The sequence below is a fragment of the Haliaeetus albicilla genome, chromosome 8, assembly GCF_947461875.1.
Source record: "Haliaeetus albicilla chromosome 8, bHalAlb1.1, whole genome shotgun sequence".
Taxonomy (NCBI): Eukaryota; Metazoa; Chordata; class Aves; order Accipitriformes; family Accipitridae; genus Haliaeetus; species Haliaeetus albicilla.
In genome coordinates this window covers 41,854,220-41,866,824 of record NC_091490.1, presented here as the reverse complement: position 1 = coordinate 41,866,824, position 12,605 = coordinate 41,854,220, and the positions used below count along the sequence as shown (strand labels likewise).

The 12,605-nt window shown below is 49.7% G+C and overlaps 1 protein-coding gene across 8 annotated transcripts in view; it reads left to right on the top strand.

Annotated features, from left to right (window-relative positions):
* PTPRS (protein tyrosine phosphatase receptor type S) overlaps positions 1-12,605 on the top strand; it is a 164,460-nt gene that overhangs the window by 58,004 nt on the left and 93,851 nt on the right. For all 8 annotated transcript variants that reach the window (XM_069790298.1, XM_069790297.1, XM_069790296.1 and 5 more), the window contains exon 2: positions 5,873-6,040. In XM_069790298.1, coding sequence (XP_069646399.1) covers positions 5,953-6,040 — 88 coding nt within the window. In that variant the 5' untranslated portion in view covers positions 5,873-5,952. The remainder of the gene's footprint in view (positions 1-5,872; positions 6,041-12,605) is intronic.

The following is a 12,605-nucleotide window of genomic DNA, read 5'->3' as shown; positions in this document are numbered from 1 at the left end:
CTGGGGATGAAAAGCAGCGTATAGGACCAAGACAGTCCTGATCAAAGCTCTTTTTTCTCCATCTGTGTTTGTTTCCCCATGGAAGATAATACTCTGCCTCTTTCTTGTAAATATTTTTTACAAGATCTAAGTAACTCCCTGATAGATAAACAGTCATGCTTAGCTCTGAAGGATCTCTACTGGCTGCTCTAATTGTGTTTGCCAAGACCACGGCCTGCGTTTTGAAGTGGGCTGGGGAGCTGCATTCGAGTGTAGAAGAGGAACTGTGTCCGGCAGCTTCGGAGGGGAAGGGGCTGACCTGGAAATACTCTGACATCTCATTTTTTGGGCAGGATCATAGTCTTTTGAGATCAGTCCTTTCTGCACAGCCCTTGGAGCTAGGCACCTAAAGCCACCAGTTAGTCTTGAGGTGAGTTTTGCTGGTGCACAGGGGTTGTATTTGTGTTATTAAGGTGTACTGAAGCAGTGTGGGGAAGGTGAGTCCTGTGGGAGACGGGAGCACGGCAGTCCCCCGTGCTCCAGCAGAGACTGGTCCTCTGAGCAGCAACAGGCTCCCACATCTCCGGGGCGTCTTTGCTGAGATGAAGTGGCCCGGAAGGCAAAGTCATTCTGGGGGCTTTGCTGGTCTAATGAGCGTGATTCAGCAGGCACAGGGAGGTCTGCAGAGCATGAGGAGTCTCCCTGTTGTGGGGGAAGGATGTGCACAGTTCTGGCACTGGGTCTCGCTGGGACTTACAGCATTTTGCTTTTGTGGCTGGCAGGTTTGTTTTGTTTTTTCTCTCCCCTGAGCTAACCCTGTGAGCAGCAGCAATGATGCTGTTGCACGCAGACCTGGCTGTCTGGGTGAGCTTTTTCGGGGGCTCTCCTGTCTAACCAAGATTTGAGGTCAAGTGGCTGCTTTTCGAGCAGAGGCATTGGCAGCATCTCCCTTTCTGCCTTGATGCTGGCTTTCAAGTGCCTGATAGGGAACTATGATGGCTGCGGTCTCTCCCTTCCTATTAGATAGGGCTTAGCTGGTCAGCACGTTAGTGGGTGGGGAGAGGGAAACGAGTGTCAGAAACTCATACTTTGAAGCTCATGTCTTCATGCTCTGTTTCCTCAGAAAAAGAGGCTAATACTTGCCACCAAAGCAACCTGAGTATGGAGGCATGGGCCACGCGAGCTTCCAGGGACAGCATTGCACGTTGGCATCTCCTTGCTCCCCAGCACCCACGGGGAAGGTCCCACGGTGGGGTCCTGGGCCAGGTCCAAGCAGGCAGCTGCCCGCATTGCACGAGCCACCAGCGCTGGTATCCCTGTCCCAGCTCTGGTGGGGTTGAGTTTGCTGAGGGCAGGGTGATAGGAGCAAGATAGAAATGTGGGGTGGCGAATTTAAATTTCATCTCTCCCCTCCCCAGGGGAGGTGACAAATGAGCTAGTGGTTGTGCTAAAAGCTCTTCTTTCTTTCTTTAAAGAGGTTGCTGGGAGGAAATGAAGTGACCCACTGACCTTTGTTAATATGCAGCACAAACTAAGCCGGTGCTGCTGGAAGGAAAAGAGACCTCAGTGCAGCCCTCTGCCTGCAAGGTGTTTGCTTCGATTGATATGTCTAATGGGAGTAATTCTCCTGCAGCAGCTACTGAAAATGAAGATGTTTAATCATCCGCTCGATCTGTGTGGAACTTTTTGCAGAGAATTTCTTTAAAATTGCCCTTCTCCTTTTCACATGCAGGTGAAAGCACAGAAGGAAGCCCAAATGCTTTTTTGTGAAGTTTTTTCCAAGTTGTTACATTCTAATGAATCTGAAATGAAGGCATGATCCCTCCCTCCTGGACTTTTTTTTAAATGCAGAGCAAACTTTTCCATCACTGGCTCCATGGGGGCTAAGAAAAAGTAACATATGGCAAAATACCTGAGTAGCTCTGACCCATCCCCATGTCTGCAACTGTGCAGACACTTGTTTTTAGCAGCATTTCCCACAGACTCCCTCTTTAAGCAGCCGGGACCAAGTTAGCCAACTGGTCTGTAGATAAAGCCCCCTCCTCCTATATCCCCTCTGATACCCAAAGTAGCTTAAGGGAGTTAGGTGTCCAGCACCCTCTGAAATGGGAGTTGCTGGGAGGAAAATCTTCAAAAGCATCTTAGCGGCTTAGGTTAAGTCCCTTTGACTCTCAATGGAACTTAAGCTCTTAAGAAATGTAGGTGCTTCTGAGCATTTTACCCTTTGTGCCTAGCACCCTTGGGTCCCTGGAGATCCCTCGCTCTCGGTACTAGCTGGAGGAGCCACAATGGGAAGCTGCTTCTTGGAAACGCTTCTCAGTTTTATTCTTTTTTATAATACTCTTCAAGATCCTGTGTTCAGTGCTTACAAGATGCACACATGTACATACTTACAGCTAGAGATCAGGCAGTGCACAAGAATGAATGCCTTACAGGAGCTCTTTTACTGTAAGAATTAATCTTATTCCTGAAATGTGACCGTATCTAGCACAAATCTGACCCCATTGGGGGCCATGGCTTCACTTAATTGCATTCTTTAGCAAGGATTGAGGTCTATTAGGTGGTTTGCTTGTGCTGCAGGAGATGCTGTGCCAGAGAATTTAGTGAGGGTTTGCAGGTCCATGGAGCAGTGCAGGAAAGCTGCCATTATGTTTACTTTTATGGTGCCAGGGGCTTGGCTGGGTGCTCAGCAGACAGGCAGGAGGAGTGATGCAAACCTGCTTCAAAGAGCATAGACAAGGTAAGCTGTGCACGTGCAGAGAAGGGGAGAGGATGGGTGATGAAACCCTTGTGATTTGAGCATTCATCAAAGCAATTCCCACTTGAATTCAGCACCGCTGGGAGGGCAGGAGCGCCTTGTTGCGTGGTAGCTGGGTTTCCAAATGTTGCGTGTTCTGCATTGTAGGCAGGAATCGTGCAGTGGATGAGAGTCTGTTTCCAGTCTCCCAATTGCCAGGGTGCTATCAAGAAAGCAGAGCAAACTCCTGTCCCAGTCCCTCCTTGATATCTGCAGGGGAACCAGGTCGGTGCACATCTTGCTGTCCTGAAAATCCCGTATCCAGGGGGAGACAGCCAGTGACATACCTGCTCTGAAGGATGAGTTGCTGGATTGAAGTTGACATGTCCTAATATCTCTGCCAGCACTTTCTGTCTCCATCAAGGGCTCGGGAAGCACATTAGCACTGGAGCGGAAGTGTCACCCTCTGGCATCTCCTTCTCTAATCTTGGAGCTGTTGCTATATCCCCTTTACCAGATCTTCTCTATCGGAGCCCATTATATGGCATGAAAAGCCATGCTAGATGTGGGACAAGACCTTCTCTATCAGAGCCCATTATGTGGCATGGAAAGCCGTGCTAGATGTGGGAGAGTGGAGCTGCCAGGCTCCTCTCTTCAGAGGAGGTGGAACGTTTCCCTGACATGCCTGCATTCAGCTCCATCATCGGGGAGCCTCTTGACTGCTCTGAGCTGTGGAAGGTCACTGGTGCCACATCTGGAGAGCAGACGAGGCTCAAGGAGATGTTTGGTGGCATTTACTGGGACTGCGGTGGGGGGCATATTGCTCTGATGAAGAAAAACAAGAGTTTCTAAAATGCTGGCTGAGCTAGCCCTGGCGGGTTTTTTTTAATATAGAGAACTAAAACGGTTGGGAGGATGCTTGCTCTCCCTGACTCCTGCCCTCTCCCCCTCCAGCCTCACTGGTGGGAACTAGGAGCTGCATGACTGAAGCAGGGAGAAGGGAGAGCCAGCGAACAGCAACTCGGTTCCATTTGTTGTGCTGGCATTGATACCGCATCCCCAGTTTAATTAACAGTTACTATCACAGCTATTCATAATGTTCCCGGTCTCTGCTCGCCTCTGACAACAACAAAAGAAACCCCAACGCGTTGTTCTGCACCCTGGAACCCTGTGAACCCCGCGTTAAGTTTGGCTGGAGCCTCTGTGTGTTTCTCTAAGTGTGTCTAGAACAAACATTTGAAGAGATTCCCAGTGGTATAATCCAGATTTTTTCTCTTTTTTTGTGAGAGGATCGGTATTTATGCTTGGTTTTCACAAGCCAGCACTGAAGTGCCATGGATCTAGACTAGCACAGAGCACACAGCAGAGGCTTTGTAATCCTCAAAGTGCAAGTCCAAAGCTTCTCTCTGAAAAGTTGCTCTTTAGGACTGAGTACATATGGGGACTTCTTGTTTATCCTGGCTTTTCTTTTAATTGTACAGTTCAGCCTTGGAGAGTTAATGGGACAGGAAAAGATTAAAATGCCCCTTCACACTGCCTGTCCTGATGGTCTCATACCCTGATGTGTATCAGAAGGCTTAAGCAACCTCACTATCCCCTTAGTCCTTTTAAAGCCTTTGATCACTGTACAGTATCTCCTACCTGGCTTTTCTCCAAAAGGTGATAAACCCGGGTTTTGATTTTTAATTGGGGTAACTGATAGCGGGAAGGAATCTGTACAGATCTGAGAGCATCCTTCACACAACTCTGGCCCATTATTCTGGTGCTGAGAGTCTGTCTGATGGAGGAACCTCTTAGCTGCTGACCTTACGAGGAGGTTGTGGCTGCAGTTTTCACTCTATTTTCAGCCCTTCTGGGGCAAAGCTCGCCTCTGTCACTGAAGGAAGCATTTACCAGTGTTGACACACAGGACTGGGGTAGTTGCTAAGAATACAGCTCCCTTAATGCCATTCCAGCTTTGCAAAAAGGGATCAGGATAAAGCTGTAAGCAGGCAGCTCCATTTGGAGCCAGGAGTTGTCTCCATGGAAATGTGCCGGCAGGGCAAGGGCAGCAGACTGGTGCTGAGCTTGCTCTCCCCTGTTGCAGCCATGCTAACGTGCTGGTGCTGTCCTGCAGCCACATTCTGCCACATCCAGGGCAGAAGCAGTCAGATGCAAATCTGTCCCGCATCCTATGGAGGTTGTGTTTGCTTGCTGTGCCTTTTGGTCTGTCAGGATCGACTGTGGTACCCCCTGCTCCAGGTTTTGTCTCTTCAGTTTTGCGTTAGCTCAGTAACGCGGTTCCTCTGTGTGTTGCAGGTGGGAAAACTGAGGCACCGAGCAGGGTAGGGACTCTCAGACGTGCAGAATAGCTGCTGTAATCCCAGCCATGGTAAGAAGCCTGGGAGACTCACTAGTGTGCATTTGCCTTGCAAGAGGGGCTCTGGGACACCTATGCTGATTCCAGCACTGAGGTTCAGGCTTGCTATGTTGGGGTGAGTTCTGCACAGCAGAGAGCCTGCCTGGGCAGGAAAGAAATCCCTCCCCCAATTGCATGGAACCTCAGCAAACAAAAGGAGACACAGAGGAGACATCTCCTGCTTCATCTTCCCTCGTGGGGGATTTTTTTCTTCCTTCCCAGGTTTTTCATGTGTGAGGTTTCATTTTTTCTTCGCCTGTCCTGCGCTTTTGTGGAAAAATCGCCCTTTAAGAGGGTCCCTGGGCCCTGTCGGGTCAGATCCCTTCACACCTCATTGCTCGTCTGCTGCTCGGCCAGTGCTGCCTTTCTCCAGTGTTGGGGAGGGAGAGAAGCCGACGGGTGTTAAACTTTGAACACGGGCTCTCTGCAGTTGGTGCCTCCCGATTGCGCTTCTCTTTCTTGCGCCGTTCCCTCCCTTTGCGTGAGTGCGTGCACGAAAATTCGCCATTACCTGCCGAGGCTGGAGCAGGCTGGCCTCGTGCCCCCACCAGCCTGCTTGGCGATGGAGCTGGCCCAGTCCTTTGTGGCATCAAGGCGAAGGGCTGCCTGGCCTCCCCGCAGGGACTGCGCGCAGTAATTGCTTTCTTGGGACTCCGCTGCCTTTCCGGGCTCTGTTCGGCTGCCCCCTCCCTCTGCAATGTTGGCTGCCCTCCTTCCTCTCTCTAAGTGCTCTCCCCTTCACCTTTGTGCCTCCACAGGTGCTGACAACGCTGGGGAGACGCTGTGAGTCCTGCTGACCCGGAGCCTTCCTGGCTGGGGCTGAAGGCCATTGCAGAGGATGAGGATCCTTCCCAGCCCTGGGATGCCTTCGCTGGTCTCCCTCGTGAACCTCCTCTCTGTGCTGCTGATAGGCTGCGTAGCTGAAAGTAAGTGACTCTGCTGTTCCCCTGCTCCTTTTTTCCACCCGTGCTTCACCTCCCTTGGAGAAGGCCGGCAGGAGCAGGCTTTAGTGCTTAGAGCCAGCAAAGTATCCCCCTCTCCTTTTTAGCATTAAAGAAGTGCTCAGTACCTTATCATGTATCTTATTTTCCAACATCTTTAGCGTTCCACCAGTGCCTTCCTGTTGTTCCCAGTCCCACCTAAGAGGGACATAAGGCAGGTAGGTCCTCGCAGCCTGCTTTGAATCTCAGGTTGCCCCTAAGACTGCCAAGGAGCTGGACAGAAGGGGAGGGAACTGCCTGACAGCTCTTGCCGGAGCCTTCCTCCCCCTTCTCCCGGCCCCATCTCCACCCAGTTCGCCCATATTGTCCTCTCCTGCTCTTGCCTTTCAGGCATCTGTCAGACACTAGTGACCGTTGTCATGTTACTTGCCGGGGCTGGATTCAAAACAGCATCCGAAGAAAGAGTATTATGTTTCTCCTTCCCCTGAGTGAACCAGTTCCAGTTTAACACAGTTTTTATCTTTGCTGCCTTTCAATTCCTGCTCTAAAAAATGAAAAGGGGAAGGAAAAAAAAAAGTGAAAATCTTCAGTGACTTGAATGTAATGTTCCTTCGACATGAAGGCTGATCACTTCAGATCAGTGGGGAATAGAGTCTTCCAAGCTTATTGAATTATGACTTTTTTTTTTCCTCCCCAGCAAAGCCGCTTGAAGCTGGTGAGAGGGCTGCTCTGGTCAGCGTAGCCCTTGACAGCTTTTAACGTAATCACTTCGTTATCAGGGTTTATTAAGATGATGTGGTCACAGGGGATTGAATGGATCCTCGACCTTTTGTTGCTGGGAGATTTTTTTTGAACAGTGCTTTCTCTCTTCTCTGCAGTAGGCAAGTGGGGATATATTTGCCCTTGCCTCACTCCTGCGTTTTGTTCAGTTCATATTTAGCCCTTCTTTGCAGGGAGAAACGTTCATGTGCAGAAAGGTAATGTTTCCTTTTGTTCTTTTTCATTTAATAAGCCCGGGAAGTGAGCTGGGCTCCAAGAGGTTCACTACAGGGCCACTTTTTTGATGTGTAGCTGTGGGTCAGTCTGTGCTTCAGACAGTGCCACTAGTATTCATAAAGACATACCCCAAACTTCAGTTTGAGCTGCCTGTCTTGAGTAGCAGGAACAGTGAGGTGTTTGGCAGCAAGGAACCTGGCACAAGCCTTTTGCCCAAGTATTTATCCAGGGTCCCACTTGGATGTTGCAGCCAATGCTCTTGTAGGTTCTTTATGAGCACCCAGGATGGATGGTTAAAGCTAGCTGCTGTGTTCCACCTGGGCTCAGGGTGGCCTTGTTGGCTTGTGAAAGTGGGCACTGGTGGTAGGTGGGCTGCTACCTGCATTGGCTCCTGCAAAAGCAGGAGACTGCAAGCAGAAATCTCCGTTCCTGGCTCTTTGTGCAGTAGAGTCAGGAGGGGAGAGGATGTTTACAGTGGAAAATCCAGTGTCAGGGCTCCATGGTCCCGTTCTTGCCACTGGTTTGCTGTAACACTCCTGGCCAAATCACTTTGTCCTCTTCTTTTCAAAGCCAACAATTCAGCTTTGCAGGTGCAGATGGAGAGTTCATGTGTGTGCAAGTGCTTCTCTGTATAAGTAGAGCCGTGATTCATCTACTGTGATGTCTGAGTGCCTGTGAAAACTGGGGTCCTTTTTTCTTTTAAGTGTACACCAAACCCTGTGTGCTCACTGCTGGGAGTGGGCACTCTGCAGAACCAAGGCTTCTCAAAATCATGGCTGTGTGACTTCAGTTTTTCTGTGGTTTTGGTTTTCCTGGGAAGGAACGAGCATCTTGTCTGTCCCTGTCTTCTGTGGGGCAAGATTTGCTCAGAGATTCCAGCAGAGCTGGGAGATCCCCCATGCGTCTGACTGCTACGAAGTACTTCTGGTGGAAATGTGCCCTCAGGAAGGGCTGATGCTGATGAGACACAGAAGGCACCAGTTGTGTGGCCCAAGCCCTGCTGAAATCTGTCACTGCTCAGCAGACACCTTGCTGCTAGCAGCCAAGTTTCTCTCTCCTGTAGTTCTGCAGTGTCCTTGGATCCTGAACTGTGAGGTTTTGTGCTTTTTTTCCTCTTGCTGCTTGCAGATGCACATACGGGAACTTAGCAGGTTGCAGGACTCGGTGTCCGAGCTGGGGCTGCTCTTACCTGCTTGATGTGCAGATGAAGTTGGGCCAGGCGTTGTCTCTTCTCCTAACCTGTAGAGCATGCCGGCATCTCCCTGACCTGTCTGCCCTTGGGGACACTCCCCGTTACATGCCAGTTGTTTGAACTGCTCTGCGGCTGTTTCTGTCTGCCTGGTGATGATGAGTTGATAGCTCCTGCTTTTGGAGGGGCTGCTGAATTCTGCCTGGAGAGGCCTGGCCCATGCCAGGCCAGTCAGTAGCATCCCAGCTGGTCCGCAGTGCTCCCCGCTGAGGCATGCAAACAGCAAACAGCTTTGTCTGTCACAACTGCAGAGACTGTGTGAAGAGCTGTCACTCTGTTCTGACAATGTCCTCTCCCATCAGATGGCCCTGGGCTCTGTCACACTGCCTCTCGCGTAATCCCTTGGCCGGCTTCCATTTGGCTGGCGCTTGCCACGACGCTGACCCGATTTCCTGCCCTAATTCACCAGAGGGGCTGCCAAGGCCTTGCAGCCCCCAGGGCGAGCGATGCCAGGCGATGCCGGGGTGGGAAGCCCACGTCGCAGGTAGGAAACCCCTGGGACGACAACGACGACGGCGGCCCTTGGAGGCACCATCTTCCCAGCGTCACGGAGGAATGGATCCCCTTGCAGCAAAGCGTGGGGCTGAAAGCTTGAACTTGCCTCCTCTTCCAGTGCAGCGCTGGAGGAGCTGCGGCCTCTGCAATCAAAGGACCATTAAAATACTTCCCTTGTTTCCTAGGCTAATTGATCTTAGTCAGTGATTTAAATCTTTCTATGGCAGGAACGTTCTATTTAAAGGAAACTGCTATTTAAATTAAAAAACCAAAGCACCACACTGCTTTCTGCCTGCTGTTCTTCCTTGTGAAGCTGAAGAGGATAATAATTGAAAGGTATAAAGCAGACCTGTTTCTTCTCTTTTTCTTTGGTTGCGTATGGACACTTTCTTTGTTTCTTCTGTATGGTCAAGGGCAGCCATAGAACTGGAAATTGCTAACTCCATGATTATTTTCAATGGCGTGTCATTAAATGGAACATATTACCATTTTGTTAAGGATATAGCTGGTTGTATGAGTAACATTAATTGGCATTACTGCAGTGAGTTAGGGGAGGCCTTCCCCAAGGGCTGCGCCCTGATGGGCTGCACAGCCAAAGAGGCAGGTCTCGTGCCCCTTAGGGGTGATAGAAAACCAGACAGCACAGACAGATGAGGGCTGGATATGGGTCCGGGGAGGGGAATAGTTTCCCAAATTGCTGACGAACCTGGGCACAGAACCAAGCCTTGCTGTTTCCTGGTCGTGCACCCAGCCCGAGTCATAAAACCTCTGCAGCGAGCACCTTAAAACATGTCATTTTGTGCATACGCAAAATCAGTCTCGTCTCGCTGGCAGTAGCTGGACAGGATGTTTTCCTGCCCGCACTGTGCAGAGTGCAGCTTCGTTTGACTGGGGCTTAGGGCAGTGGTCAGGTACTCCTGCCCTCCTGTGCTACCCGAAGGAACAACGTGCCCACTTTTAAGTGCTCCTCAGTTGCAGATAAAAAGCCATTTACTGTATAGAAATGTGGTAATTTCTATAACTGAAATCAGCATGCTCACTGTTTTCAAGTGGATTTTTCCCATTGATTAAACCTTTGCGTTTTACAATAGTGCTTTGCTAATTGGTACTTTGCATACACAGAAGGCTGGTGTGTGGCACTCTCCGCCCCAGCAAAGATTTAATAGCAGATGCAATAGCGAACATTACTTATTGCTTAGGTTTCCTTCCTTCTATAAATCACATTATAGAATGCTTACTAGCACACTCTGAAGTATTACCATAAATAATTAAATCTAAATTGCAATTGACAAAATAAAAGAATAAAGCCCCTTTTATGATGCATTACCCTGGCTTTCTTCCCTTTTAATTGCCCTTGCTCCATCGTTAATTTGCAGAACACAGTAATTCATGCCGGGTGCATGCGTGCGGGGGGCTCTCACACTCCGTGAGCTGCGGTGCATCCGTGGAGGCTGGCAGCAGATGGCAGCAAGAGTTGCACCAGCCGTGCAGGGCTTGTGGAGAGGATGGAAAAGATGTGGGTTGGGAGAGGACCTCGTGTAGGTCCACGTTCAGGCTGACAAAGCGGCCCTGCGTTTCGGGAGCTAGCGCAATGAAAAAAGGTGTGTGGAATTTGTGGGCTCCATGCTGCGAGATGTAGGAGCTGGTGGCTGGCTGCCCAGCTTGTCTTGCTGAGATCCAGATCACAGCGACTTACAGGTGTATCTGACTCCTCTCCTTGGAATGGTCCCTCCTGTGCTGTTATCCACGGAGGATTAGCCTCTGCAGCAGAGCTTACAGCTTTTAGCTCTGGAGGTCCTAGCTTTGATCTGTTGTTGGCCAAGACAGCAGTTGTCAGATAAGATGGTAGTAAAAATCAAGGAGGCTCCATCTTAGGACTTGATAGACATGTTAAGACGACATCAGTGGGAAGTGAATCTTTCTCCACTGTGGGAGAAAGCTGCTCCGTTTATAAGTGTTTGAGACTTATTTGTGACAGTGCAACAGCGCTGTCCTGAGAGAAGGTAGATGTTGAAATGTGGTGAGGCTGGATTCCCCCACAAGCAATTGAGGTACATGACAGTGTACCTGCTGGGGGCTGAGGAGCTGGGGGGGTGCTGGAGAAAGGCTTATTCCCCTTGGTGGGTATGGGCTGGAGGTGTAGCAGGTGTTAAAGATGGGGACATAGAGGAGGTTGGTTGGTCGGTTGGAGGGTGGTGGAGTTTCTACTTGGGGTTGCACATTGTTCCTTCAGTGAGTAGAGTCTAACTGTGCAAGAGGAGGCAGCATCTGAATTGCATCCTCCCAGAAGGCAGAGATCCCTGCTTCCCTCCCCCAGATCCACTTGCTGCTTGTGTTTCCCATGCACCAGTTGCCTTTGTGGGCAAGGAGACACCTTGCTGTCCTTGTTTCTGAATTGTCCTTTCCTTTACTACCTTCTCTGTCTGCCAGCTGTGATCCAGCCTGTGGTTGCTGAGGGTTCTGGACTAGTTGTTGTCTCGCTCAAGGACACCGAATTAAGTTTCTGTGTCACCTTGTTTAAGTGCCTGATTAAATTAAACCTTGCCTGCCTGGATCAAGTGATGTATCTCTGGTTTTTTTTCTTCTTTTTCTCTCTCTCTCTTTTTTTTTTTTTTTTAAGATAACTCAGATTGGAAAGTTTTTGTCTTCTGTAGGACTGGAGAGGAAATAAATCATCTTTTGAAAGGGCTTCCTTGGGGGCAGGGTGGGCTGTCACCTCCCAGGTCTCAGCTGTGCCCCACACTGTGAATGCTTATTAGATTAATCTCTGCTGAGGAGCACCTGGGGACAGCAGCAGCCATGGGTGTTTGGGACCCAGTCGTGGGTGTCTCCTGGTAAAGGATCTTTTCTCATCCAGAGGTTCTTGCTGCTCAGCTTCATTAGATGGCTAAGTTAGGGGAAAAGAGCATCTGTTTGTTGTGTAAACAAGCGACTTGTGTGAAAATGTCATCTACACAGTATTTGTGATAGAGAAAATGCATGTCCTCACTACACCTGGATGCCAAAACTAGGGCTTTTACATTGTCAGACTTTACCAGAAAGCCAGTACTTACTTCTTTGTGACTTTCCCCTTTGGGTGTCCTTTTCACCCAGACAGTTCTCGCACATGCTGCCAGGAAGGACAGGATAGGATCTTCCTGATATCTCACCAAGACCCTGGTGAGATAGCTTTTCATCAGCTTTTCATCTGTCTGGCAAGGTCTGTGTGGTTGTGTCTTTTCAAGACCAACTAGATATGAATTTCCTGGATTACTGAAGGGAATCTGTGAGGGTATTCCCACCCGTTTTGTGGCCTGGCAAGCCCAATATTATTCTTAGAAGGCAAGCAGAGTGGTTTTCAAGGACGCCTGACCAGAGGAATGTCGTTCTTCAGTGTGCGTGGGATGGAATCTGGGCTTAAATTGGCCTGTGAGACACAATCTCTGAAGGAACAGTTTTATTTACTCTGTGCCACTCTTCCCCTCCAGTCAAGGATGTTCTCTTGCAACATAATTGGTCCCAGTTCCCACCTTAGAAAGCTGTGATGTTCCCTGCACTGCAGCTGCCTTTAATTTTGGGGGATTGTTAAAGTTCATGAAAATAGTCACGTTTTATGCCATCTGCTGCATGTGGTGGAGTTAACCATCGTATGGGCTGTGGGCTGGGTACTGAAACAGGAGTCAGGAGCATCCTCGCTCTGTGACTGCACCTTCTCAACCCTCCTTCCCTCCTTTTGCTTGTCTAGATTTGCTTTTTTGAGCAAGGACTTCTCTTGCCATGTTGTTGTCCGGTGTAATTAGTCTCAGTCCTGGTTTGGGGTTCTCATACGGC